Source organism: Histoplasma capsulatum (assembly GCF_000150115.1).
Source record: "Histoplasma capsulatum G186AR genomic scaffold supercont2.13, whole genome shotgun sequence".
NCBI lineage: Eukaryota > Fungi > Ascomycota > Eurotiomycetes > Onygenales > Ajellomycetaceae > Histoplasma > Histoplasma capsulatum.
This window is the reverse complement of record NW_025544813.1, coordinates 366,534-393,867: the sequence shown is the minus strand read 5'-3', so window position 1 is coordinate 393,867 and position 27,334 is coordinate 366,534. Positions and strand designations below refer to the sequence as shown.

The window sequence follows — 27,334 nt, the reverse complement described above, 5'->3', positions numbered from 1 at the left end:
ATCCGTATATGAGAGACAAAGAAAAGGGGAAGAAATAGCAACAAAATATAGAGGGGAAAGGTCAAGTTCCCGTTTTGTTCCGAAAGGCGTTAAAGAAACAATTCTCCGATTCCAAATTCAAGGTCATACCAATAATAGTTCCCTGGCTCATGTCGGCGTAAGAAATAATCTTTTCCCTACCCCGACTTCCGCTTGAGCATTCCCATTTGCTCCGGCAAGAGCCTAAGAGATGAAGACCCATGTTCTGTCCAAAAAAAATGGGAGACCCCTTTTAAAGATAATTCAAATTTATTTAAACCAGGGGTGAAGGTGGGAGCGAGAATAGCAGTCGCATTACTGCATTTCATATCTTTTTCAATGCAGGGCGTCAGGAGTGCTGCAATATATAGATCTAGACAACCAGAGTCAGTCAAAGGTTGTAAACCGGGTTGAATGTTAGCGATTCCGCCGACCCTCCTCCTCCGCATTTGTTCCAGAAAACGATATTGCTCAGAGAAGCATGCAATACCGCGGGGGCAAATCGGAAGCGATCATATCGTCATCCTATGCACACACGTATATATAGATAAACATATATATATATATATATATATCTATATTTAGGTGTATGTTTGTGCGTGGAATTATTCCGGCCCACCAAGTCTTTCGTCGGCTCAATGCCACTGATTCTGGCTCATAAAGTTATCGCCCATTGCTCCATCTTCAAGTGTCCGGATGAAATCCCTATTATTGCGTCCATGGGTCCCAGTCCCGCTAGCTCCAGTCCGGCTCCCCCTCCGGCGTCCCGCAGCGGCAGCAGAAGTATCAGCATAACCATCAGCTGGTGGTGGGTAGTATGCAGGGCTTGGCTGTAATCGAATTGGCGCGTTCGGATCAAGGTGGCTTGCGACTCGTTGGATCGACTGAGGTATCCCGCCTTGCTGTTGGTCCATAGTAGATGCTCGCTGCCGCCCAGCTCGAGTTGTGGCTTGAGCATAAAGACTTTGGGAAGCTGCAAATTGTTGCTGAGGCATATGGCTGGCTTGCTGTTGCATTATCGGCATTTGGTGGCCGTATGCACCCGGCTGGGAAGGATACGGTGGTGGTGCGCCTTGCTGATGAGGATTGTACATGTTGTTGTAAACCGGTGGGGGTTGTCCATGTGCGGATGGAGTGTAATGGTTATTCATCTGGAGAGCATACGACTGTGCTGCGGATTGAGCCTGAGCTTGCGCCTGAGCGGCACGTTGCTTACTGGCAGCTTCCGCTTGTTGTTGTTGCTGTACACCAGGCGCAATGGTCTTGTTCAACGCTGAGGACTTGAGGTTCATTGGGGGAACGAAAGGTTGGGTATATTTTTGTTGAGTGATGAAAGGGTGGAGTTTTGCTTGTTGTGGCGACCATCTCTCAAGAGGATTGATGTTCAAAAGACCTCGAACGAAATCAATAAATGCGACGCGGTTATTCATTTCTATCAAATGTGAGCAAAGATAGATCATTAAGATGATAACTTCATCGAATAAATGTTGGGATAAGCTTACCTCGATCGATCTCCGCCTGCTTCATATTCTTTCTTGGCATCGAGTAACTACGAATGATTTCCGGTAGTGTAGTTGCCTGGAAATACTTTTTGCTTGGCTGCTCTTTCGTGTTGTGTTCGCGAGAGTACTGTTCCATGCTCTTAAGTCTGTAAGTTCGACGGCCAAACTCATCTTGCGTTTTCTCAAAAAATTCTCCTGATTGTTTGCCCATTTCAAGCATCCAATTCGGAGGCATTCCTAGCATTTCGGTGATCCGGGACACTTGGTTGTATTCAGAAGAACCAGGAAATAATGGAAGGCCCAGGAAAAGCTCAACAACGATACAACCCAAAGACCACATGTCAATGGCCGACGAATAGCTAGAGCAAGTTAGCATAGGTCGAAAATTGTTTCAGGAAAAGCTGCTACGTACGGTAGACCTAAGAGAACTTCGGGCGAGCGGTAAAATCTAGATTGGATGTACGTGTAAACAGTTTGTCTCTCGTCACATGCTGATCCGAAATCGATAATTTTTATTATCGGACTTTCGAGGCTGTTCGAGGAAAGGAAGGTAAGTTAGTAAATAGGATGTGTAGAAATGGTTTGATGTGATGGGATGTACGTACTTTTTCAGCAGAATATTTTCAGGTTTTAGATCGCAATGTATTAGGCGGGCCTTATTTAAGAGCGACAGACCATTGAGTAATTGTTGTGCGAATACACGCACAAGAGTAGTGCTGAGGCCGCGGAATTGATTCTGTTTGATCAGTTCGTACAAATTCACACTGAGCAACTCAAAGACTAAACAAAGATGTTGTCGATGGATAAAGGTATCCCTTAGGCGGAGCAAGTGATGGTCATCGTTTTTGTCAAGTTTGCTATTGATCTAGACCGGATATGATGTTAACAATGTTTTCAACAGCGTGACGAGGGTACTGGACATACCAGATCCAAAACCGACACCTCCATCATACTTTGATTGAAGTAGGCAGTTCTATTTTTGACAACTTTGACCGCCACAACCTCCTGGGTTTTTAGGTTTTGACATTTCACAACTTGGCCGAATGTCCCTTGACCTAAAACATCCAGAATAAGGTACCGATTCCTTAGAGAACGTTAGTACGTGCTCCACACTTGTAACTACAGCCTCCACACTGCATGGTGGAGAAGATGGAGACAAGGATGGCCATACTTATGATTTGCTTCCTCACTTCCGAGAATATCGTTGACATACAGAATATAGTCGCTGTCATCATTGTCATAACCATCGTTTTTGACGCCTTTACTTGGTTTCGTAAGCACGCGGCGAGGATTCCTCGAAGACTCATACTTGAACGATGGATTACATATTCGATAAGTTGACGGTAAGTGGGTAGTCAAGGCTTGCAAGGGCTACCCAAAGTGTTAGTCTTGGAGGATCTTGACTTTGGGAATAGACTCTACAAGGCAAGGAATGAGAGAACGTACACTGATGAATCCACCTTCGGGATTAGCACGTCGAAATGCAGGTTGGGCATTTATCCTTGGTTTCAGCTCCTGTGTCGATTTGACCTTCACGAACTTGGGTACCGGCCCCCTCTGGTGTTGTTGCTGTGGCAGTAGGATATTATGCAGTGGTGCTTGGCCTCTAGGTTTTACGCTCTGTCCAAAGGCCGAGTTGGTCTGAGGAGCTGCAGAATGGGGATAGAACTGGTCCGGACCCATTTCCGCAGGCTGTAGATTAGGCAAACGGGGTTGCTGACGGGAGGTGCCACCGGCTGCTGCTTTTACAATGCCATAAGTACATAACTTAATTGAACCAAGAAGAAAGAAAAACAATGGATGTCAAGAAGAGAGACACCTACATGGCGAAGATTGGTAGTTCTGAGGCGGCGAGGAATATGTATTGGCTCTCGTAGGCGACGGCCGAGAGCTCGATGACCCAGCTGGAGGAAAAGTGTATGGGTTATGAGAGGTATTGGGACTAGCGGTGTAAGACTGGGTAGGAGAAATAACGTTCATGGGAGAATATCTGCGCGCAGCCGTGGATTCTTCACTCGATAGAAACTGTGACGAGCCACGTTGATGACTCGGTTTGGCAGCGTATTTCGCACGGTTATAAGGATCGGCGTCTTCCATGGTGACATCCTGATCTGTGAACTCGCCAGCGAGAGGGGTTGGAGACGAGGTCATGGATACCGTCTTCGACATCGAATTACCAGATGGCGCTTTGGGCACTGTTCCTGGAGTCTGATATGGTTCGTACGTGTATCCCATAGGAACTTGATTTTGCTGCTGGTGCTGATGCTGCTGGGGTTGTCCTCCACTGCCAGCACTTGTAGCCGGGTATTTCTGTGTTTGTGGGGGATGATCCCCAAGACCATTGTTAAACTGACCTGGACGGCCAGAAGTGGCATCAGCATAGGCCTGCCACTGCGGGTCCATGATGAAATAACTCGCGAAACTGAGCTGCGATTTGGGGAATTTCACAACCCAGAAGCGGTGGACGAGGGAATCAGTGTGGACACTGCTGAGATCGGTCGTTGTGGAGTTTCTGATGGCTGTGCTTTGATGTCAATGACAGTCGAAGCGAACACATCGCAGCACCGCAACAAGTGGGTCAGCGGATGGAGGTAAAAGCAAGCACGTACTGGCAAAGCAAACGATAGAAAGCTGCTTGACGCAACAGCAAGAGAGTGGATGCTAGGTAGAATATACAGCGCAACGGCTCATGTTCGGTTGGCTGTTGGGTTGGGCGTTGGGCTGAACTGATAGTAGAGTCGCAATTGGTTCGCGGTCATCACCCAAGATCCATGCAGAAGGTGAGTAACCCCAAAGTTCGAAGGAAAAAATCGATCCTTAGTGGGTCTAAGGAAAGGTGGGGGAGAAGAAGATAACTGAATATCTCGTGGGCAAGGGGCGAGGAGCGAGAAATGGCAAGGATGGTGTGTCGTTTGCAGGAGAGGCGCAGGAGATAGAGAGGGAGGGGAAGCCAGGCAACCCGAGACCGCACCTCAGCAACTCGATGAACAAGTCCTCAAGACACAATCGACCACCGGCACAGAGACAGGCAACGGGGGGATTGGCTGGGCGAGGGGAGAAGGGATGGGGTTGACGAAGTAAGAGAGTTGTGGTGAGGGATGGTGGGAGGGAAGATGAGGAAGCCAAGCCAAGAGCGGCGGCGGCGGCGAGCGAGAACTGGAAGGATCACCGCCCGCTGCTGATTGATGTTATTTACCAACTACTCAAGAAACGTTATGCAAGCCTTGACGCTGCAGAGTAGAATTTTCTTTGACAGAATGCAAAATGAGTGAGATGAACAATCCTCTTATTCCTCTTCCATTATTTCAAATTACTTTGTTAATTCCATTCATGTGAGGCAGTATACGCAGCGCACAGCACATGCTTCTTACTTCATGCACCACATGCGGATAACATTATTGTCCCAAGGTTACCCAACAATGCTTCTGCTGAAGAGGTGAAGAAAGAGGAGAGTTGACCAGGGTTATCCATCCCGCAACGTGTTTTCCTACTATATCTACATGGTTGCCCAAGACAGCCGAAGGAGGAGGCTTAGATATTGTGCCTCCACTTCAAGATTGGGGATACAAGACTATGGCCTCAAAATTGCGCAGAAGAAAGAGTAAGAGCATGCCCATCTGTGCGAGTTTTAGTATGAAGGTGAAACCGGCAAGCCAGGCTCACCCATTTGCATCCGCATATTTCGGGGTTTAAGTGGGCATTGTTGTTTGCTTTTGAAAGGGGGGGAGGGCGAAATGGCCAAGGGACATGTGCATCAACTTCAGGGTTAGATGGTTTTTACGCAGACCGCTTTTAAATTCTCGCTCGGAAATGCTCAATAGCCATCGCCTGTGGGCTCATTCCTACTGGTTGTACGATAACTAATTTCTAATCAAGGAGGTAGTTTTTACTATATCAGATCTGCCACCAGGCATGCCAGCCTCCTCTTCCTATCACTCCTTTCAGAAACATGCACAGATGAATTTCCTGATCATAACGGCTGTTGTATATCATATTTTCATACTCTCACTCTTATTGCCCGTGGCAAAATAGTGCATTCCCACATCACGTTCAAGAGTCTCCACCATCTGACTGGGATTGGCCCAGCCTCTTTTGAGGCTTCTCGGTTGCCCTTTCACGAATCGAATCGCTGTTTGCCACTATGACCAGAACAGCCAAACCCCCTTGAGATAGTCTTCAATCCATATTCCGCTCTGATGGCAGTTTGGCGGGAGGGACAGCAAGATGCGAGTTCCAGAACTTGGTGACTAACAAAGTTCGAACCATGAAGAGTCTTGGCATAAATCCCGCGCCAAGAATGCGGCTCTTGCCCTGTCGAGTCATCGGCTCTGAACACGGGAAGACCACCGTTACCTACAGCGTAGGTACATATGACGAGCTGAGGAGTGGTTTGTCGATAGGAACCGGACTGATAAGCTGTCGGAGGACCGGGTGCGACTGTTATTCTTCATGGTCTTCACAGCCTGCTAGGATGTGCTAAGATGTGAAGCGTATGTTGGATGCCTGCTCGAAATTGAACTTGACCCAGGCTTAACCAGCGATATCGAGATGAAGAACTGACAACATGTTTGTGGTCTCTTCCATAGTAATCTACTCACTTTGCCTTCCTTTCCGAAGAAAACAAACCGTAAACGCCTTAGCCGCTTTCATCTAGATATCACGGACGTTATTGAGCAAAAAATTGGCTAGATACACGCGGATGGCGCAAAAGTGGTCACACTTAAATCCCCTTCCAAAATCTATATAGATGCCTCTGCAGTGTCCAACGGGGCTTGTTCGGTTTTGTGCCTCTTGAGCAAAGAAGCCTATCTCATAATATGGACCAAAGCCAGAATGCAGACACGCAAGGCGTGACGCATGCGGTCGAAGCCACCCAAGTTAGTGGCCAGGAAGATGGGCACGATGTAAAGCCATCCATACCGGAAACCTCTCAATCGACTGTGGTACCTGATGCGGAAGAAAGCCGATTGAGAGAGCTCCAGGCTGAAGTTCGAAACCAAGATGATTTGGAAAGAGATATCGGCCGTCAGGTACGTGCTGTTCCATTACATTACACATTGTTTAATTTCTATGAGCATATCGATTCAAATGGAGAACCATTCTCACCTTTTGATAACCCGAATTAGGCGGACAAGCTTCTCATCGAGCAAGCGGATGAAAGGGACCACAAAAGGCTGGAACGTACACTTCTAGAGAAATCGTATGTGAAGCTGTCCCTTCGCCACCCACTACATGCCATACCTCGAACATTGCAGCTGACAATGGCGGTCTTGATTATTACAGGAAATTAGAATCGCAAATCTTGAGATTACACCAGCGACTCTCCCAGCCGGTAGGTACAGCCGTGCGGGTTCGCACAACTGCAGAGATAGAGAACCTAGAATCACGGATATCATCACTCGACGTCGATGTCGGGCAGATCCAACAACGTATCGATGAGAGGCACCAAGCTCTCGAGGAGGCAGGCCAGGTGTCTGGATCCGGAAGACTGCCAAATGAGTCTCGAAGAGATTATCTGATACGGACGGGCAAAATCACACCGTTCTCGAAAATGGGAGGAGGGTTTGGGGGCTCCAGTACAGCCACACTAAGAGAAGCCTTGATCGATGCGGAGGATGAACGAGAGCAGGAGCTTGCGTTGCAAGAATCTGCGTCTTATCGCGAACCTTCCCATCGCAACCTGCAGCGTCCAGGGTTCGATTACGATGAGACGAGAGCGGAAAGTGATTCCCCTGATCTCCCCTTCTCGCGTCCGCAGAAGCGTCGGAAAAGAGGATCGCATGCGCAGTTGGGTGCTGAAAAGGGCGACGAGGGTGTGGGCGTATCTCATCCTTCATCAAGACTATCAACCCCGACGTCTGATGCGGAATATGTTGACTCTGGAGTCTTCTTCGGGTCCGGAGAAGAAAGCTTATCGGATGAGTGGGATTTAGCCTCTGACACATCGGGGGGGAAATCACGAAAGAGGCGGCCTAAAAAATCCGGAAAGAAGGCCACAGAGAAGGTCGCAGAGGATTTCGAGGGTGTGGATGACGGTGATGAGATGGTATATCAATCTCGACTGGAAGATTGGGTACATAGGAGGTCAGCAGCACGGAAGCGTACCCAGAATGAGGGTGATACTCAAACTGCGGATGCGGCTGATTCGACGCGTGGGGCCATTGAAGGGGACAGCATCCTTGCGGACGATGAGAAGGAATGGTTCCTGCCTCATCCAAAAGTTCCTGACAAAGTGCTAGATGGTGGTTATCGTATTCCAGGAGATATCTATCCATATTTATTCGACTATCAGAAAACGGGAGTCCAATGGCTTTGGGAGCTCTACCAACAGAAGGTAGGGGGAATAATCGGTGATGAAATGGGCCTTGGTAAAACAATCCAAGTCATTGCCTTCCTGGCTGGGCTGCACCATAGCAAGAAGTTGACCAAGTCTGTCATTGTTGTCTGCCCCCCAACCGTCATGAAACAGTGGGTAAACGAATTTCATCGATGGTGGGCCCCGTTCCGAGTGTCAATTTTACACAGTTCAGGGAGTGGTATGGTGAATTTACGAAGCGAGAGCTTTGCGGATGCACGTCTGGAATCCCAGCTATGGGAACCAGATCAGCCTCGCAGACTCCCAAAGGAACAAAAGGCGGCGAAACGGATTTTAAAACGGGTCTTGGAGGAAGGACATGTGCTTGTGACCACTTATTCCGGGTTGCAAACCTACCGTTCCCTGCTAATTCCAGTTGATTGGGGCTGCGCGATTCTTGACGAGGGACACAAGATTCGGAATCCAGACACAGCTATTACGATCCACTGCAAGGAATTACGCACTGCACATCGCCTCATTCTCTCCGGAACGCCCATGCAGAACAACCTAACTGAGCTTTGGTCGCTGTTTGACTTCGCCTTCCCCATGCGACTGGGCACGCTGGTCAATTTCCGTAACCAGTTCGAATTTCCAATTCGTACGGGGGGGTATGCCAATGCGTCAAATCTGCAGGTGCAAACTGCGGCCAAATGCGCAGAAACGCTCAAAGATGCCATCAGCCCTTATCTACTTCAGCGGTTTAAGATTGACGTCGCTGCCGACCTTCCCAAGAAGAGCGAACAGGTGCTATTCTGTAAATTGACGAAATTACAAAGATCGGCGTACGAAGCGTTTTTGGGATCTAATGAGATGTCGTCGATCCTCCGAGGTCGCCGAGAGGCTCTGTACGGCATTGACATGCTCCGCAAGATTTGCAATCACCCTGATCTCCCTGAGCACAAGGTGTTATCTAAAAAGCCAAGCTATAACTACGGAAGTGCCTCCAAGTCCGGAAAAATGCAGGTCGTCAAGTCGCTATTGGAGCTGTGGAGGGATACAGGTCACAAAACGCTCCTATTCGCTCAACATCGAATCATGCTAGACATTCTTGAACGATTCATAATATCGATGGGTGGGTTCAAATACCAAAGGATGGACGGAAACACGCCGATTAAATTTCGGCAAAAAATGGTCGATGAGTTTAATAATAATCCAGATATACATGTCTTCCTCCTGACCACCAAAGTTGGTGGTCTCGGGGTGAATTTGACCGGGGCGGATCGGGTGATCATCTATGACCCGGACTGGAACCCTTCGACGGATGTCCAAGCCCGCGAGAGAGCTTGGAGATTGGGCCAAAAACGGGAGGTTACCATATACAGGCTTATGACAGCGGGGACCATTGAAGAGAAAATTTACCATCGCCAAATCTTCAAGCAGTTCTTGACCAATAAGATCCTGAAGGACCCGAAACAGCGGCAGACGTTCCAGATGAGCGATTTGCACGATCTGTTTACCCTTGGGAACGATGGGCGGACAGAGACGGAGACGAGCGAGTTGTTCAAAAACGTGGAGGTCACGTTTCAAGAATCTAAGGGCGCTCAAATCGCAAGCCCCGAAGGTACAACAAACCCAGCCACGGAAGCAGGCGTTACCGGCCCAGCCCGTGAAGAACAAGAAAAGATTAGCCGCGTCACAGGCGTGTCTTCTCTGGAACGTTTCCACGAGGCTCCCGAAACTCCAAATGCTTCCAAAACCGATGGTGCAAGAGCGCCCAACTCAGAAGCGCGATTGATGGAAGGCATATTTGCCCGATCCGGTGTGCACTCCGCGCTCGAGCACGAGCAGATCATCAATGGCAAACGAGTCATAAAGGCAGACCCTAAAATCATCGAGGCCGAGGCGAAAAAAGTAGCAGCTGAGGCCGCCAGGGAGCTTCTCAGGGCAGGGGAACTTGCCAAATCCATCCCGGTTGGCACACCTACCTGGACCGGCCAGTTCGGCGTCGCAGGCAGGCCCGAGGACACGATGCAGCCGCCGCGTGGAACCGTTGCGTCTCCACTCCCATTCGGGCGCGGCAGCGCCATACGCAGAGCCACTGGCGGCCCGTCGTCTGCCAGCCTCCTTGCCAATCTCACGAATCGCACCGTCGGAAATGGTGGGAGCGGCGGGAGCGGCTGGAGCAACAGCAACCATGCATCAGGCACCAACACCCCTCGTTCTGGTAGTACCCCAGGAGGCGCAATCGACGGCGGCAGCCATCTCGGAAGCAGTAGCAGTATCAGCAGCAGCAGCAGCAGCAGACCGCGCGGCAAGGACTTTCTGAAGATGATCCGCGATTATATCATGGCGCATGGAGGGTCGGTGCGCACGCAGAATCTCATCGATCATTTTAATCGGTTCTGCGACACGCCGCGCGCAACGATGGAATTCAAGGAGATGCTGCGGACTATTGCTGTGTTGGAGAAGACCGGGGGGAGGGCGAGGGGGAAGTGGGTGCTTCGCCCGGAGTATGCGGCGGGGGGTGAATGATCCTACGGGATTTTTTTGTAAATAATAATATCCGACTACAACATATATACCATGGACTGTACTATGTAGTTGCGGGAAGCCATTTACCATTTAATCTCCTTGTCTGACATGGGAGGAGAGGGTGTAACGATAATCAGATCGTCTAGAACTTGATTTAGAAGCCAAAAATATAGTTAACTACTTCCAGGTTGTTTATATGATAAGCACCTTAATTGAAATGTTTATAGAGTACAGCAACGCGCAAGCGATCGGAACAACGAACGAAACACGCGAGGACAGCGGCAACAATGATCGAAGCTGACATGCAAGCCCCCCATGCACTCTCCGGCGCACCGCCACTGCAGCGCCAGCAGCAGCTCGCGATGGATGCCCAAATGCGCCTTTGACCGAAGCCAGCAAGTATCCCAGCCGGGGGTCTGTCTCACCTGCTCATCACGTGATGCCAACCTTGTCACATCACCCACGTCTGTTTTTGTGAGCTCCAAAAATGCTCCTGGAGGGCTACTGTGTCCAGCGCTGTTTATTTGTTTGATTTGGTTGTTGGTTTTGGTTTTGGGTTTTTGGAAATAAGAGGAGGTATTCTAGCTTGCTTCTCCATTTCTCTTCCATTTTCCTTTCCATTTCCCTTTCCTTTCCATTCCTCGATGCAGCTGGACATTCTCCCGCAGCTCCAAAAATATCCCTTAACTAAACCAGTTAAAGCTAGTTAAAGCCAACCAGGGCTGGCTGGAACCCGTGCACTGCTTACCTAAGCGCCCCTCGATCTCTTGTTTCTCCCGCGTAAGACAACGACCATCCTTCCCTTCCATCCCTTCCATCCCTGCTCCACGCCTCGCAGTCTTCCCTCTCTCCTCCACTCCCGCCATTCTCCCGTCCTCTCGCTCTCCAGCATCGTCGTCTCTCGCTAACCGTCGATTCGAGTTTTGCGCTTCTGGCCGTTTGGATTATGAACAGCGTCTCCCTCTCGCCATTGTTGCTCTATCTTTAAACGCTGCACTGTTGGGCCACTCCATTCGCTTTTTTTTTTCCCGCCTACCTTGTCTTTTTTCTTCTTTTCTTCTTCTTTTTTTTTCTTACTCTTTTTTGGAGCGAGAGTGGAACCATCTCTTCTTCCCTTCTTCCCTTCTTCCCGGTTGGAGCCTTTGAGAATATTATATTTTTAATACACTTCTCATGCCCGTTGACGCCTGGATTTTTTTGCCCTCAACAACAACAAAAGCATCCACACTCGCTTCGAGCTGCCAACACACATCGTCTCGTTCGCTTATCCTCCTCCCGCTGATTCCAAACGCCCGTTTTCCTCTCTAAGAATTGAATGAAAGAAGAGAAGGGAGAATAAAAACAAGGCACGCACCGGGAAGTTTACCGCTACCACTGGATTCTGACGACTCGCATCATTTACTCTGCTTCGGATAACGAACGTCGTCACGCTATTGTTTCAAGAAGAAGTCTTTTTCACACCTCTTCTTTTTTCTCTTCTTCTTCTTCTTCTTCTTGGTTTTGGTTTTGGTGTATTGTTTGGGATATTAGGTTGCTGGACGGGACGATACAGCCTTGTTTTTTCTTTCTTTCTTTTTTTCCCCCTTCCTTCGGTCGGGTCTGCACTTGTTGAGTTGGCTTTCGGTGTTCTAGAAAGGCTCCAAGCGCTCGAGTCAATATGCGGTCCGTCAGCCACATCTTCGTTCTTTGCTCGTTAATTCTGCTGGTGTCGTATGTGGGAGCCTCGCAGGGGGATGGTAGACACGCTGTAGCACAGCCAATTGGCTTAGCACGGCGGCAGGATAATGGTGAGTTTTATTCGATTTTATCATTTTTATGTTCATGTTTATTTCTCTAAAAGGGAAATTTTCACTTCTGGTCTATATATACTCTTTCTAACTAACACTTCTCAGAGGGCACGACGGATAAGCCCCAGAAAACGGGGGATTCCACTATCACTGACGCTCCCACAGGGACTGGGGACTCAACAGCAACAGATGGAAATACCAACGAGAACACCGGTAAAACCACTGGCGCAAAGGAAACGGGTACCAAGGGTACCAAAACATCAAAACCCAAGTCCACGAAAGTCCCCGTTGACGCCCCCGCCGGTGGCATTAAAATGGTCCAACCAGCCATAACCGATCCGGCGACATATATCAAGATCGGGACAACAGCAACATTCAAGTGGAATTACACGTCGCTGATCATCACCCCGTCCGCTGTCGAAGTGGTTGCGTCCTGTAGCAAAAACTCCCATGCATATACCATCTCCGGCAATATGAGCGTCCAAGAAACCGCACAAGTCGTGTGGGACACCGGTCGCTATCAGACAAGCGATGTGCCGTTACTCACCGAAGATTACACGCTTATGGTCTATGACAGTTCTAAGGACCCCTCTGATATCCCTCAGCCTGGCCATTTGGGTGCCCAAAGCCCGTTGATCTTCGGGATGTATTATCCTCAGCCCTACACTCCACGCAATGGTACGTGTGAATCTCATTTTGCTTCCGCGTCATGGAAGAAGCCCTTTTAACCAACCCTACCTCATCCCCTTCCTCCCTTTCAACTCGTTTTTTTTTTTTTTTTTTTTGGTTCCGGTATGCAGTTTTACCAATTTTTGACAAACTCTGTTTTTTACCCCTGGCAGATTTCGTCTGTGCCGGCTGCAACGCTGCCGTCTCAGACATGGAACGGCAAGCTCTCAAATTCATCGTCGGCATGGCGGCCGTCACGGTTCTCTCATTCACATGGTTCGTTACGGGCGCTGGTACTTTGTAAACGAAAGAAAGAAAGAAAGAAAGAGGCACAAAATGCGAAAGAAGACAGAAGCGCTCCCGCTCTCGATTCTTTTTTCTCCCTCATACCCATACCCCTTCCTTCCTAACTCTTCTACTCCCCATCTCCGGACCTCAAAGCCTTTTTTTCTTCTTGCACCAAGCAACTCAATTTTAATAAGTAAATCCTTTATTCCCCCCCCTTCTTCTGGCATATAGGTACTTCTACCCCGGTATCTCATCATCTAGCGATGTCTCCATTTTCCATGTATTCGTGATCCATCATGCTGCTGTTGGTCTTTTTTGGGAACTGTTGTTTTCGTTTCTTCGTTTCTTCGTTTCTTCGTTTCTGCGTTTCCATCATGATGATCTGGTTTGTTCCTGTATTACAATTAAAGCAATAATTATCGTTCCATTATTTAAAGACTGTACTTGTTTTTTTTTTCATTTTGCGAGGGCTTTTTTTTTCAATTTTTTTTTTCTTTTTATATTTTGCTTTTCTTTTCTTTTCCCTATTTTTGTTTTTTTTAAACTGCTCTCCTCCCCGTTTCATTTTCATTGGAAAAGGCGAGATGAGAGAATGAGAGATATATATATACGCAGTGCATTTTACCGTACATACTTTTAATAATTAAAAATAATAATAATAATAATAATTCGCATGTAGATTTTGTTCGGGTTGGTCTTTCGTTGATATGGCCAGCCCAAGCACACACATATTACATACATACATACATCCATATATAAATAGCCTTTGTTCTAATTCACCGGCGCCCTAGTGCTACAATGAAGGGAAGCAGGATCTGATATATATATAGTTACCAATATCATGTTTCACCTTTAATGGTGGCGCAGGGGGAGAAGGGGGCCGTGGTGGTGTCTATTTTTAACCGATGTCTCTCCCCATTAGTTATAACTAACTAACTAACGAACGAACCGACGTCCGTTTCATGCATAACGAAAAAATCGCCGACGGCTGGAGAATTCTCACTTGCTGAGAAAAGGACATCGCAGTGGGTTCACAGGGGGTTAAAAAGGCCAGGAAGAAGGGGCGGAGAAGGAGGAGGGAAATATATACATATATATAAATATAGCTGGGTGATTTGCGGGTTGAGGGCTGAGGGGTTGGGGGTCATCATCTCAAAGACAACCCGGGTGGTATGCATTCCAAGTGAACATGGCTTCTTCTTTTGCTTTATGATGATCAGTTGACGTTGACGTTGACTGGATTTGAGTGGGTTTTCGGATGGTTGGCAGCTGGGCGCAGCCGTCGGTTAGTCTGTGGCAGTTTAGGCACCTGGTCTTTTTAACGTCCGCGTAGGAACACAGCATATCCTGCATGGCGAAAGGGCGGCCCCCCGGTGTTGGATGTTCGTTAGCGCGGTGTGGGGAGATTTGAGAAGATGGAAGATATAATAATTGAAGTGGGGCTAGGGACGGGCGGGATGTGTTTTGTTGTGTTTTTTTTTTTTGGTGAAGCGATTTCATAACATATCCGGGAAATTTCGTATACGGAATATGTATATATGTATGGCATGGAAAACACTTACCAGGAGATAGGGCAGGTCCCATTTCCTGTCTCTGGACCTGATACATTCCAGGATTTCCGCCTCCATCTTGGACGTGTTCCCTCGCGGCACTGTCGTCACCTGCCATTCCTGCGGACCTTGGCTGTCATAGGACGACGGGCCCTGGAGGACATAGAACTGCAACGAAAGCTTCGGGATCGCAACAGCGAAGCGGCCGCTGCTGTCAGCCGGACGCGGGACATGGATGGCTATCGGAAGATCCTGCTTCCTATACTTCTCAACGACCTCCCTCCAGCCACCTCCTTCTCCTAACACCACCACTCTACTCTTTTCCTCCTCTTCTTCCAGCCGACTTCTCTGCTCCTTCTCCGTCCGCTCTTCCCTACTGAGCGCTCTCGAGATGCTGTCGTAGTCCCGTTCCCACACGCCCGTCGTGGGCGGGTACTCGCCGCCGCTCTCGTTTAACTTGTGATCTACCCGAGTCCAGATCGCGGCCATCTCCGGGCTGCGCCATTCAGACTGGAAGTTTTCCACTTCGGCCACTCCGGCGCGAGCTGCTTGCGCGAGCTGGTCGAACATCTCCTGCGGGGAACTCGGGATTGGCATGCGCGCTTCGGGATTGACAATGGGAATCAGCGGCGCAAGCAGGCGGTTTGGAACGAGGTTTCGGAGACGATGGATCTGATGGAGTATTAGCATAGCTATGGTTTTTCTTTGTCCCTCTCAAGTGTATTCCAATTCCAATTCCAATTCCTGCATCCATTCACATTCCAGGGAGCGCGGTGGAAAATTCCAATATGGCTAGTTAGCGCCGAAGGAAGGATGTTGATGCTGACACCTCGGGGTTTTGGGAAATTGTTTTCACGTCACGGACCTTTGCTTCCATCTGCTGCAGCATTGACAAAGCGGTTACCAGTTTCTGCTCTGAATCCCAATCCTCGCCTGCTGTGAATATCGCCGCCGCCTTTCCTTCCTGACCGATGGAGCTGTTGTCAGCGCCCATGGTAGCAGCTCCGGTGGGAGCTGGTGCTGACGAGGAGCTGGGAGGAGCGGCATTGCCACTGAAACCCATATGTGCGGCCATATCCTTCGGGTTGGAATCTAAAACGACATCGTGAAGCCGGTGTAGTGGGTGTATATATATAGATATATATATATGCTCGGGAAACTTATCTCGCTAAAAAATATGGAGAGAAGGCGGCACCTCCTAGGTACTGGCTAGCGTTAGATAGCTTCTAGTCATGAAGCAAGAGGGTATATATTGTGTTGTATATTGTAGCCAATAGATTTTGGATCCCAAACGCCACTGGTAAATATGATGGTGGTTTGAAGCTGCAACCGATAGAGAGATAGATAGATATCAGCTTGGACATTCAAGGCGCTGCAACACTAACCTGTTTCAGAGCAACTGACACGTGATATCAGCTTCTATTCGTGCTAGTTCTATTTAGACCTAGTGTGTGCTTGGCGGAAGGTGCTCAACATCGAATATCAAATGGCTCAAATCTCATCAAGTCACATCAAATAATCGTCCATGTTTTTTCTGTCATTTCCCATGACGCTGCCATCCATGCTCATTAACGATGGTAGTAATAGAAGAATTTGGCAGCCTTGCGCCGATTTACGACTCCCTCAATTCCTCTCCTCATCTGTCATCATTTTTGATCAACTACCATGATCTAGACATTCCGCATTTAGAGGCGCGGAAAATCAGAAGGATCCACTCCAAATACATACATAGTAGTACATACATAGTAGCATAGTGCATATTAGTTAAACGGCCTAGCCGACGCAAACGCAGGTCCATTTTTTCCGGCAGTCAATTCCGCATTCCATTCCAAGGTTAGCATTTGTCGCAGAAAAATGGGTTCCAAACGACCTCCCGTCCCCCAACCCCCCCTTTTTTTTTCCTTCCCCGCTTCCCGGCCCCCAGGCTCCAACCCCGTGTTTCAAACGCATCTGAAACTAATATACGTGTATAGGTTCCATCGCACCCCTCGCCGGCGTATATCCTCTCCGGTGTATATCCTCTCCGGTGTACATCCTCTCCGGCGTACATCCGCCCATCATGAAATATCGGTAACTCCCCTCCCCACCCCCCACCCCCCACCCCCCACACATCTGCGGACCAAGAGTCTAGAAGCACGCAAGCGTTACAGCCCTGGTCCTTCCTTGCATGTCCCAAAAAATGAGAACGAAAAATTAAAATTTAAAAAAAAAATCATCCCCGAATGGTGATGCCTGCCTGTAACATGATCTTATGGCTCAGGGGAAGAGAGAGAGACTCTCCCGGTCCCCGTCCGGCGCTGAAGCTGGAAGTAAGGAGAGGAAGCCCGGTTTTAGACTGGGATCTTCGCCTGAGGAGGTTCGTCTCTCCTCCCTGTAAATATCGGGTATGGCCCAGAGGCGCGGAGAGTGGCTCTGGCGAATGCGGGGGTGGCACCGGAGACTATCCGTATCCAACCGTAGGTGATTTGTGCAGGTTTTTGCCATGTGGATATCATTGTTGTTGTTGATGTTGTTGATGTCGTTGTTATTGACTAGGGAAGGGTCCTATTTGTGTTAAAAAAGAAAAAGATAAAAAAAAAAAAATTCGTTACGTTAGAATGTGAGTCATCAGGATGTGCAGCTAAGTCGTAAGAAGAGGCAAGAAGGAAGAAGCCCAGAAGGACGGAGCGAAAAGACCACGCACACACATACACAAAAACCGGAATCGTCATGTCAAAAACATGCATACAATACAAAGAAAAAGAAAAGAAAAGAAAAGAAAAGAAAAATAGAAAAGGAAAAGGCCTCCCCTAGTTCCGTAGTATCCGTGAACGGTTTTTATAGTCTATTCCGATATTCATGACACATGAGAACTCGAAGAAAAAAAAACCGATCCCGAAACGCGAAGAAAAAGCGCGAATCAAACACTCCCATCCCGCCCGCGCGTGAGTGGAGGTTACAACCGTGTTTAACTATTCCTGCCCACCCTATCCATTAGTGCCGCTCGTCAACGTCGGACGTATATTCTGTAGTCGTGGCGTTGGTAATGGGGACGAGGGGTGGCTTCTTGGGTGATGGTGCCGCATCCTGAGAACCGTGCTGGCGCCTCCTATCACGAGCTTCGCTGTCGTAATCGTTATCATCACCAGGACTGTCTCCCTCATCTTCGTCGCCTTCGTCGTCAGTGATCGCCGGGCTCTCGATACGTTGATTCTTCAAGGCGGAAGAGAAGTTAGGGGCAGCGGACTCCGAATTGGGAATGCTCAAACTGCGTGTGCCCTCGCTCGTGTCATCTTTGTCGTCCGTGCTTCTGGTAGATGCGGTGTCTCTGGAAAATGATAGCCGCGGGTCGCGGCTTGTATTGCGGATTGCGAGACTTCCCCCCATATCCTGTTCCCCGATAGCTTGAGCCACCGCGGCTTCCTCTTCTGGTTGCTTCGTGGCGATGCTATCAGAGTTACGTGCCTTGTCGAACACTCGGCCGCTCTTCATGTCGTTCAATCGAAGGATGTGGTTGTATCGGTGCCGCGTCGGATTGCCAAGACGTTTCTGTTTCTTCTTTTCGCGCTTTGTGGAGGAGCGGACGACAATGACCGGGATGGGCGACTGTTGAAGACAATATTTCGACACTGAGCCCGGAAGAAGGCCTTGCATCCCACCCAGGCTGCGTCCACGCGTTCCGACAATAAGCGCCGAAGGCTCATAAATTTGGATCTTAAAATATAGTATGGGGTTAGAAAATGGAAAATTGACGTAGAAGAATATAAACCGACCACGTACCATTCGTTGGATTATTTCCTGCACTTTTCCCACGGCGAACTCCAGCACCAAGCTAATCGTTTTTTCATCATGGGAATTCTTCGCAATAACTTGATCCAAGAGCTTTTGGGCCTCTTGCCGGTATCTCCTTTCCTCCATGCTTGCATCACTCGCGATCTTCGAATCCTTCTCGACGACTCTTAGACAGACAATTTCATCGCCATCGTCAACGAGTTCGTCGATCAGCCATTCAAGTGCAAAATCAGAATAATCATTCTGATCAGTACCACAGAGGAAAGTCCGGCTCCGCCGTGTAGGGTGGTAATCTCTGTGTTTGTAATTGAGTGTCAATGAGAAATCAGTGGCGTCACGGTTATCAAAGGTGTCGAATGAGACCCCGCGATTATAGGCACTGACATCGTGAGAAGTTAGCGTAGTGTCAGGGTGATATTCGTCATGCCTATCAGAGTGGGGTGGATTCATATTGCAAGAATTATCATAGGTGATTTGTAAATGATGAATGGGGAGTTGCATTGGTGACACGCTACAGCCGCTTCTGGGCTTTATGAACCCGCAATCGGCATTGAGAGCCAGAAGGCGCAGTCACATCCTTGAGTTGCAGGGTGGGGGCATGCTCGGCGCAAGCGAATTAAGATGCGAGGGGGGCAAAAGTGTAAACACCCTGGGGCAATAAGCAAGAAGGGAACCGACTCCAGCCACATCCTACAAGCCACATCGAGCAATTGAAGAGTTGGTAACGTCATTCAAAGGCGGTGCGCGGAAGAACCAAGCCGAATTTTTTTGAAGTGGATGATGAACAGACAACCGAAGTTACGAAAAAAGATGAAAAACGAACCTTGGTGGAGGGGGGGATGGAATTCTGCCGATACGGCTGGTTAAAGCTCCCCTTGTGACACCAATTCGTTTTTTTGATAATTCAGCTGCAGCTGCCTCCATGTTGAACTGAATCGATTGCCGCCGTGGTGGAACGTCAGTCAGCATGGCGGTCGAGCCGCCCAAGGTGAAGACACTCGCATCATCTCTGTGCGATGAGGCTGTCTCGTCAGATCCCAAAGCGGACGAACTGGTGTCAGGCCAAGTGTTTGTAGACGCCGACTCGGACATTTGAATCTGAGAATCAAACACCGAGGTACCGTTTTTTTTAAATGACCTTCAGGAGGATCGATATAACGGTGCAAAATCGTAAATCGGGGGTGTCTGGTGATGGTATAGCTGGATAGGAAGGAAAAATAGACGGCCAAAAATCAATACCAAACCCCACACGCAGACGCAAACGTAAATGTAGTCGAAGAGTTTTTCTGTTGGCTTCTTTTCCGATCTGGGATATCCACCAACTGAGTTTTGCTTAGATTTAGGTTGTACGCAGAGAAAATTTCCGGCGGTCAAGAGTTGATGAGAAGAAGCCAACAACACAGGACAGAAATGTCTAAGAGACGATGTCAGCTCAACAGGGGGCGGGGTTAAAAGAGCATAGAGCTAGCGGCAGGCGTATGCTCAGGCGCAATCTAGACAAATCCTCACCACCAGCAAGGCCACTTGCGTAAATACATCCTGGGAAGAGAGAGGGGTAAGGAAGGAGCGAAGAGGAAGAATGAATGTATATATACACACCGCTTAACAGGATAAGTTTCCGCGCCTGGGTGTGGTAGGTATGGCTAATAGTTGGCGACAGCCTTTCGGTACGAGTATTGTTAAAATAGTGACGAGGTGAGGATATGAAGATCAAGCAGTAGAGGAACAGCTGGGTGTCAGGCACCGTGGAGCTCCTTTAAGACTTGGAGAAGGATGATTGAGGCACAGGCTGTCATTGTCCAGAGTGGTGGCCGCGGGAGGATGTATCTAATTCACTGGGTGGAAGGCCGGTTGTGTTGTGCCCAGGGCTTCATTCATCAAACAGGTCGGTCAAGAAGGCGAAGAGGAGACGTGAGAGAAGCGTGGGGGAGGACAGGAGAGGTAGCTCCGTAAAATCGGGGAGAAAGAAGAAGGAATAGAAGAGAGGAGATGGAAACCGATGCGTATCAGGGTTCTTGAGGGAGAATGAAAGGAATGGGGAATTAACACGAGAGTATCATAACTCTCCACCTAGCCACTGCTGAGATGGAATGATGGAGATGGATGATAGCCGACACAGGTGGAAGGAAGAAGAGGGAAGACGGAGGATGAGGATGAAGATGAAGATGAAGATGCGTCGGGTGGGATGTTTGAGGCTGAACAGCACCCCCAAGCCGCCAAGCGCGCAGCCCACCCCCAGGCCCACCGCCGCCAAGCCCCGGCGCTTCTTTGGGCAATAGCAGTCAGCCGCCCCGGCCAAGCTCCTCCGCTGCCTGGCGGGGATGGGGATATATCATCCTTCTCCTGTAAAGCTATATATATATAGTCCTCCACGGGGACCCGCGAGAGGACCGGAGCGCGAGGGATGGTATACCAGTATGTATGCTTCGCAGGACCAACACATTTACATCTACTCCTATCTGAACTCACCCAGTTCTACTAGTAACCTGTTCGTAGTATTTCCCCAGCTCGCCCGCTTCCTTCATCAATCTGGCCCGCCAATCCCGCTGTCCACTGCCCAGGGGTGACAGGATTGAAAATCAATCAATCAAATAATGATAATACATCAATTGCTGGCATTCCCTATCGCCCGCTAGAAGGCTACGTGACCACGCCTACTTAACCTTGGAAGCAGCGCTGCGCCCGCTACAGTAGTGCAGGTTCTGTGTATTGAGTATACTATCAATTAACAGACGAAGTACAGATAACTACAATGAATCCAACCCTCCCCCTCCATCACCGATAAAAAAAATAAAAAACCAACAAACAAATAAATAAATCAAAACTCCATCCTCAGGCCCAGAACACAACCCCAATGCTACACCGCCTCCCCGCACCCCGTCGGGCGAGTGAGAAGCGAGCATAAGCGGGACATCTCCTCCGTCCCCAAAAGATCAGGACTAGGTAGGCACCCTTTTCATCCAGCAGGATTTTTTTTCTTTTCTTTTTTTTGCGGGGGGCGGGTGTTTTTAAGTTTTTCTTTGACTAGTTACATAACTATCTTTTTTTCTTTTTCTTTTTTGAGCCCCATTCCGTCTGCTTCATGCTTCGTGAGCGAATTACATAGGAAAAGGAAAAAAATTCCGCCCCGCGAAGAGAAGAAGAGGGGTAACTAAGTATAGTTATCGGAGATTAAGCCGGGACCTTAGCGGAAAGAATGAAGTTTCCGGCCGCGGGCTCGGTGGCCGAAACGAAAACTGAGACCGAACATCACAACCGTTCCATGAGGAGAAAAGCCGGAAGGGGGGGGGGAGGAAAAAGGGAGGTGAGAGAAATCTCCTAGTTATCTCCTACAAGGGAAGATGAGGGTTCCTTTTGCGAATCCGTATAAAGTCAATAACTAGCCAATGAACGAGCTATATAGTTCTTTTTATACAATTGGTTACAAGAGACCTTGAATGCAGAGAGGCTGATTGATTTGTTTCGGGACCAGGAGCAATTTAATCAATCAATTAATCACTGAGTATCAATCAATAATGAGTTTCGTAGATTTGATTTGATTTGATTTGTTTTGTTTTGCTGCCAGTAGATAGCTACATCACGTAGATATATAAATATAAATATCGATCGACATTTCCTCACACACACAGGAGTATATATATAGAGAGAGAGAGAGAAATATGGATGAACAGAATAGCCAAGATATCAAAAAGGCCAGAGACGAACAGAAAAACCAGCCCAGCGCTCTCAACCAATTCCAATTCCAATTCCAACAATCAAGGAGAACATGAACAATAATAAAAAAAAAAAACACGCCCCGCTTCTCTCGCCGCCTCCTTTCGACCATCGACCGGATTAATACGGTGGGATGGAGAGCGCGGCGAGGCGAATAGGGGCCACCCAATATAGAAATCAAGGACAGAGAAGGATGTGATGGGAATGTGGAATGTGGAATTGGAATTATGGGAGATGCGTTGGGGGAAAGATTATGTGTGTGTGAGTGTGTGAGTGTGTGAAAGGATGTATCTGTAGTTGCAGCGAAGCGAAATGGAAGAGGAGAGAGGTTTGTTTTTTGTTCAAGCGAAGGGGAGGGATGAAAGATGGGGATGATAGTTGTGGTTGAAATGACATAGGCCGAAAACGCCGCCCGGGGAAAGACCGAAAACTTTTCAGTAGCAAAAGAACAAAAAACCCGCCCACGTCGGCCCATTTCGTCGTTGCTTGATGTAGCTATAAGAAAAAGATGTGAAAATAACGTAACGCTGTTGTGCAAACATGCTTGTGTGGTGTTAAATGCTCCAGTAAATCAAAAGACGTCGCTTGGAATCAGAGGAAAGCCATTAGTCGTAAAATGATATGTCTCAAAAAGGGCGTGTCGAAGACGTAAAATTTTATTTTTCTTTTTTTTATTTCCATTTAAACGCTCATCAGCGCCTCGCTCTGTGATGGAAGGACAATCATCGGAAAACAGTGGCGCTGCCGCTTGATCTGATTCTGGCGACGATAATAGAGGAGGGAATGACGACGGCGTCGATTGTTGCTTCGACGAGTACAGCTCGGTTGTGGCCATGACCTCCTTCTCGTTGAAACTGTCAAGCACCGGATGTGGAGGCGTGCGAGGGACCGATTCGTCATCTTCTGACGACGAGTCGTCCGAGTCATCGAGAAGGTCGGGCGGTTGTTGTTGGGAGCGAGAACTTGTTCGTGTGAGGGCGAGTTCATCATAGTCTTCTTCATCGTCGTCCACTATTGCATCGTCCTCTTCGGCTTCGAATCGTACGAATTCGCGGGATGTGATTGTAGGAGTCGAAGGCGGTTGCTGCTGCTGCTGTTGCTGTTGAGATCGGGAGAGCCATGAGGAGAAGTCTTCATCTTCACCGTAGTCATCTGAGTCGTCACTATCTGTATCTGAGCCGGAGGATAGGTCTTCCGGATCCCAGTCGTCCTCGGGCTCCTCCACAATCGTATCAGCCCATTCGATATGTTTGCTGCGTGATTGTGATTGTGATTGTGGTTGTGATTGTTGTTGCCGCTGCTGCTCCCCCGACAGCTTTCCATTGGCTCCCAGAACAGTCTGATTAAACCACTTTTCCTGTTCCTTTTCTGCGTCTGCGAGCTCGAGCATGAGAGAGTCGAGCATATTAGCATGGCCAACAAGGACTCGGAGGTCGTGCTCTGGCCGAGAAGCTTCCTGGGATAGCTTCGCTCTGGCGGTATGAGCGAGGAAGTAAGTCTGGGTGAGACTCATTTTTCGTTGTTTCTTCGCGGGAGGAGGGTATATTGTGAGAGGAGAGAAGAGCGGGGAGGCGGATGAAAGAGTGGACATGGTGAATTGCTTTCACTCGTTGTCGATGTTGTGTGCTGTTGCTGTTGTGTGGATGTGTGTGGATGTGTGTGGATGTGTGTGTGTGTGTGTGTATTTGTGTTTTTCTGTGTGCTCACAGTGTCCTTTTCAAGGATTGGTGGCGGTGACTCAGAGGTGCCTGCAAAAGTCTGCCGGAGTCTGGGTCTGGCCACGTTCAGAGCTAATTTGTCCAATCAGAGCCAAGGCGGTGAGCTGGCACTTGGTGGTGTCGATAGTGTGTCCTCTGTCTGTGCGTGTGGGTGATTGGTATTATGATGGTGGTGATGATGATGATAATGGTAATTATATAATTATTGAGTCCTCTGTTGTCTGCAGTTCGTTGTTGACTTGCGGTGGTTCTCGCTGGGAGGTTATGTAGCTGGGGGAAGAAAGGTGGATGAATAATAGCTGAGACCCAGGCAGCGAGGAAAACACACAAAACACGAATTGATTACCGTTTATTGTGCCTTGGTATTACGAAGCAGGATTCTTGGGTTTTCTTGGAAACAAGGGCAGTCGGCCGATCTTTATGCTGGATGGCGGACTGAGGCTGGACCCGTCGTTGCGTTGCTGAGAAAGGCTGAGTCCTGGTGGGCGAGAAGTTTATTAATCCAACAAGGTTGGCCCGGAGGAGACCCACGGCCTTCCCTCCTGCTTAAACACCGAGCGCCGGAGTTGGTCCATTGGCGGGTCCTGGACTGCCTGGGCTACCTGGGCTGCCTGGACTACCTGGACTCCGGGATTACTGGACCCATGTACGGCCGTAGTTGCGCTGCGTAGTTAAAACTCGTTCCGGCTGCGAAACAGTCACTGCTTGTGTAATCCATGACTCTAGTCAACGATTCTGCTGAATCTTCTTCTCCCTCCTTCGGCGGGTTTCCGGGCAACACGTGTTATGCCCGAAGATGCCCTTGTTCGTTTTGAAGATGCTGCACAATGATCGGTGGGTTTTTGTTTTATCTGTCTGCCTGGGTTTCAAAGCTGCAGGGCAACCAGGCTCCGATATTCGAACCCCCCAACCCCCTTCGCCGGTGTGCATCATCAACTGTCCGCGTCATGTTCACCACGGGTACGAGTACTATTATCGGTGCTGTGCTGGGAAACGGAGGATGACTTCCAGATCCTCCGCCGAAGTGCTCCGGAGTGCAGCCACCAGCGATTCGCAACGACTCCTGTCACAAGGATCTGGATAATATCCGCAGGTGTCGCTGTGTCGGCGCGTGGATCCCCCCGTGTGCGCAGGAACTGGAACTATTTTCTGCGGGGGTTGCCTGACAGGGCAGTTGGTCATGTTTGGTACTCGCCTTGTATCGACTTCGCATCGCTTTCTGCCCGGCTTCCGTTCACCGCCACGGTCGGTTTCTCCAACAGTCCGCGGCCCAACCACGGATCTCGATCTCAGCTTCTGCCCGTCATTGGTGCGTGATTGGCCTGGCAACGAATGAGTAATCGGCAGGCTGCTTCCTGTCCGGGTATTTGCTGTATTTGGTGTGCCTATTATTACCTCACGCTTCCGTTCCTTCAACTCGCTCTAATTCCAGAGTTAGTTCACTAGTTAACCTGTGCTTAAACGTTATTATTATTCAGCAGAGCCATTGATGATATTTATGATGCCATAGACTACACTGCATAAGTGCACAATTAACTGCCAAGACTAGGCCCCTCGTTGTGCAGTGCCTAGCCCCGCTCACTATTATCAATCATAACGAGTCATCACGTCAATTTCAATCATGATGAAACATCTTGTCAAGTGGATGGACATCGAACGTGGTCGCCGACTTCTCTAGTGGAATTTCACAAGTGAAGAACCAATCCCTACTTGTTGCAAAACAAACCAATACAATCACACAAAAATGAGGAAAGTCGCAAGAACCACGGACCATCTCAGTGTTCCTAGCAAGCCCTGGCGAAGAGTGTGAAGTAGAGTTGAATGGGAAACTTTAGGCACCAAGTCCTCTGTAAAAAGCAGGTTCAAGCGGCAGAAGCACGGTTACCCAAGCGCCAGCAGAGGGGACTTTTGAACTCTCCATTCTTCTCTCCCCCTTCCCCTCACTCACCCGCTTTGTCTCCCGTTCAAACTTCGTAGCTTCGTAATTTGGTCTGCGTCACCTTCGTCTCCTCGTTCTCCCTCGCAGCGAAATCTCCCCTTCTTTCTTTTCAAACCATGCAACCACCAACAGGATGGATGCACTCCTGTATCACCTATGGTTCGCAATATGTAAAGAACTCGATGAACAAAGGCATCCATCCCCCCGCCTTAACCTTGGGAGCTTGAAACTTTTTTTTTTCCCACTCCCGGTGCCTTGGCAAGCGTGTTCCGGTAAAGGGTCAAATCGGCTTAGCGCCAGGACGAAAGAAAGAAAAGCACAGATAGGTCAAAGCAATTTGAAACAGACTCCGCCCTCTTCTCTCCCCGGGTTTGGGTTTGGGTTCGTTGATTCCTCATTGCTCAACCACGCCTCCCAAGGTTCTCCTCCTGTCCGATAACAAGATCAACAACAGCAACAACGACAGAGCCCGCGACTGCAACCCGCAAAGAGCAACTGTTTGGATTGCAAAGGGGAAGAGGAGAGAGGAAAAAGCAAAGGGATGTTTCGCGGATCCAGTCAGGGTCTGGGTCTGTGTCTCTCGTATTCGCGTGTGCGCTTAATCCCTAGAGTTTGGGGCTCCCGCCTCCCGCCTCCCGCCTCCCTCCTCCTTTCGTCGAAGGCGATAGATAGATATCTACTTGCACTCAGCGTATATCCCTCCAATCAGACAAGAAAAAGAACATTTTCCCTTCTACGACATAACCCACTCTCATCGTCTTTATTCTGTCAAGCAAGACCCCATCTCGGGTTGTTAGTATTTCCCTGACTTAGACTAGTTCTCTATAGAGTCCCCCAGTTCCTTCACTTCTCTTTTCCTCTGCTCTGTAGATATGTATAGACACTAGTTATATTTTCGCAATGGGTTGAGTGGACACCATCCTTCTAAATTGGTAAAAGTCCGGGGCTCACTCAATTGTTCGTGGAGGGACTGATATACAGATTACACTCGGTCGGGGGTCAAACTACCTTCTTTTCTTCTTTTTTCTTTTTTTGTAATCTAGATATTATATTCCACACAGTCATATGTACTGTACCAAATAGCCATCCCCCTAGGAGTAAAATAGTGATCTCCTGCGGTACCTAACTTCTATCGTCTATCCAAGCGTTGAAGGCATATTACCTAATTTAGCTGCTCTGCCATTTACTGTACCTATTTGGTCAAGAACATCATCAACTGTCAATCCACAGCGTTGTCCTCTGAGCGCCTGGCATCACCAGGTGAACTTCTGGCTCTATAAAATATATATATATATATATATATAGAGAAAGTCCAGACCCCTATCGAATGGAGTAGATAACTTAACTAGTACGCAAACGCAAGCCCCTGAAAGGCTTGAATTGAATGTGAAGTCTCTGAACCTTGTCTGATCGACATACGGCGTATTTATTTACTCACAACAGCTCTCCCAGAGGAGCTCGGAGCCGGCATTCATTCCGTTCAACCCTGGGGAGGCGGGAGCGGCCATTGAAGAAGCCCGTTGCGCGCAACAAGCTTTCCGACCTCTTACT

The 27,334-nt window shown here is 48.7% G+C and overlaps 10 protein-coding genes across 10 annotated transcripts; 3 read left to right on the top strand and 7 right to left on the bottom strand.

The window, feature by feature from the left end:
• Window positions 1-627: 627 nt before the first annotated feature.
• HCBG_08094 (protein kinase) lies at window positions 628-3,923 on the bottom strand (the record flags this gene model as incomplete). The annotated part of the gene is made up of 8 exons (XM_045435143.1): window positions 628-1,450; window positions 1,521-1,879; window positions 1,933-2,052; window positions 2,126-2,385; window positions 2,445-2,604; window positions 2,734-2,891; window positions 2,967-3,262; window positions 3,344-3,923. 8 exons carry the CDS (start codon window positions 3,921-3,923, stop codon window positions 654-656), a joined length of 2,730 nt encoding a protein of 909 aa, XP_045284449.1.
• Window positions 3,924-6,337: 2,414 nt separating this feature from the next.
• HCBG_08093 (DNA dependent ATPase) lies at window positions 6,338-10,347 on the top strand (the record flags this gene model as incomplete). The annotated part of the gene is made up of 3 exons (XM_045435142.1): window positions 6,338-6,550; window positions 6,647-6,720; window positions 6,804-10,347. 3 exons carry the CDS (start codon window positions 6,338-6,340, stop codon window positions 10,345-10,347), a joined length of 3,831 nt encoding a protein of 1,276 aa, XP_045284448.1.
• A 1,657-nt stretch (window positions 10,348-12,004) lies between these two features.
• HCBG_08092 (uncharacterized protein) lies at window positions 12,005-13,107 on the top strand (the record flags this gene model as incomplete). The annotated part of the gene is made up of 3 exons (XM_045435141.1): window positions 12,005-12,134; window positions 12,240-12,812; window positions 12,977-13,107. 3 exons carry the CDS (start codon window positions 12,005-12,007, stop codon window positions 13,105-13,107), a joined length of 834 nt encoding a protein of 277 aa, XP_045284447.1.
• A 1,136-nt stretch (window positions 13,108-14,243) lies between these two features.
• On the bottom strand, window positions 14,244-15,716 carry HCBG_08091 (uncharacterized protein; the record flags this gene model as incomplete). Its single annotated transcript, XM_045435140.1, has 3 exons — window positions 14,244-14,360; window positions 14,654-15,313; window positions 15,507-15,716. 3 exons carry the CDS (start codon window positions 15,714-15,716, stop codon window positions 14,244-14,246), a joined length of 987 nt encoding a protein of 328 aa, XP_045284446.1.
• Window positions 15,717-16,215: 499 nt separating this feature from the next.
• Window positions 16,216-16,715, top strand: HCBG_08090 (uncharacterized protein; the record flags this gene model as incomplete). The annotated part of the gene is made up of 3 exons (XM_045435139.1): window positions 16,216-16,372; window positions 16,406-16,474; window positions 16,615-16,715. 3 exons carry the CDS (start codon window positions 16,216-16,218, stop codon window positions 16,713-16,715), a joined length of 327 nt encoding a protein of 108 aa, XP_045284445.1.
• Window positions 16,716-16,897: 182 nt separating this feature from the next.
• Window positions 16,898-17,352, bottom strand: HCBG_08089 (uncharacterized protein; the record flags this gene model as incomplete). Its single annotated transcript, XM_045435138.1, has 2 exons — window positions 16,898-17,185; window positions 17,233-17,352. The coding sequence occupies 2 exons, from the start codon at window positions 17,350-17,352 to the stop codon at window positions 16,898-16,900; spliced, it is 408 nt and encodes a 135-aa protein (XP_045284444.1).
• A 262-nt stretch (window positions 17,353-17,614) lies between these two features.
• Window positions 17,615-19,504, bottom strand: HCBG_08088 (uncharacterized protein; the record flags this gene model as incomplete). The annotated part of the gene is made up of 3 exons (XM_045435137.1): window positions 17,615-18,334; window positions 18,401-18,791; window positions 19,236-19,504. 3 exons carry the CDS (start codon window positions 19,502-19,504, stop codon window positions 17,615-17,617), a joined length of 1,380 nt encoding a protein of 459 aa, XP_045284443.1.
• A 964-nt stretch (window positions 19,505-20,468) lies between these two features.
• HCBG_08087 (uncharacterized protein) lies at window positions 20,469-20,937 on the bottom strand (the record flags this gene model as incomplete). The annotated part of the gene is made up of 2 exons (XM_045435136.1): window positions 20,469-20,724; window positions 20,882-20,937. The coding sequence occupies 2 exons, from the start codon at window positions 20,935-20,937 to the stop codon at window positions 20,469-20,471; spliced, it is 312 nt and encodes a 103-aa protein (XP_045284442.1).
• Window positions 20,938-22,697: 1,760 nt separating this feature from the next.
• Window positions 22,698-23,774, bottom strand: HCBG_08086 (uncharacterized protein; the record flags this gene model as incomplete). The annotated part of the gene is made up of 1 exon (XM_045435135.1): window positions 22,698-23,774. The coding sequence occupies one exon, from the start codon at window positions 23,715-23,717 to the stop codon at window positions 22,698-22,700; it is 1,020 nt and encodes a 339-aa protein (XP_045284441.1).
• A 1,042-nt stretch (window positions 23,775-24,816) lies between these two features.
• Window positions 24,817-25,467, bottom strand: HCBG_08085 (uncharacterized protein; the record flags this gene model as incomplete). The annotated part of the gene is made up of 2 exons (XM_045435134.1): window positions 24,817-25,266; window positions 25,453-25,467. The coding sequence occupies 2 exons, from the start codon at window positions 25,465-25,467 to the stop codon at window positions 24,817-24,819; spliced, it is 465 nt and encodes a 154-aa protein (XP_045284440.1).
• Window positions 25,468-27,334: the final 1,867 nt, after the last annotated feature.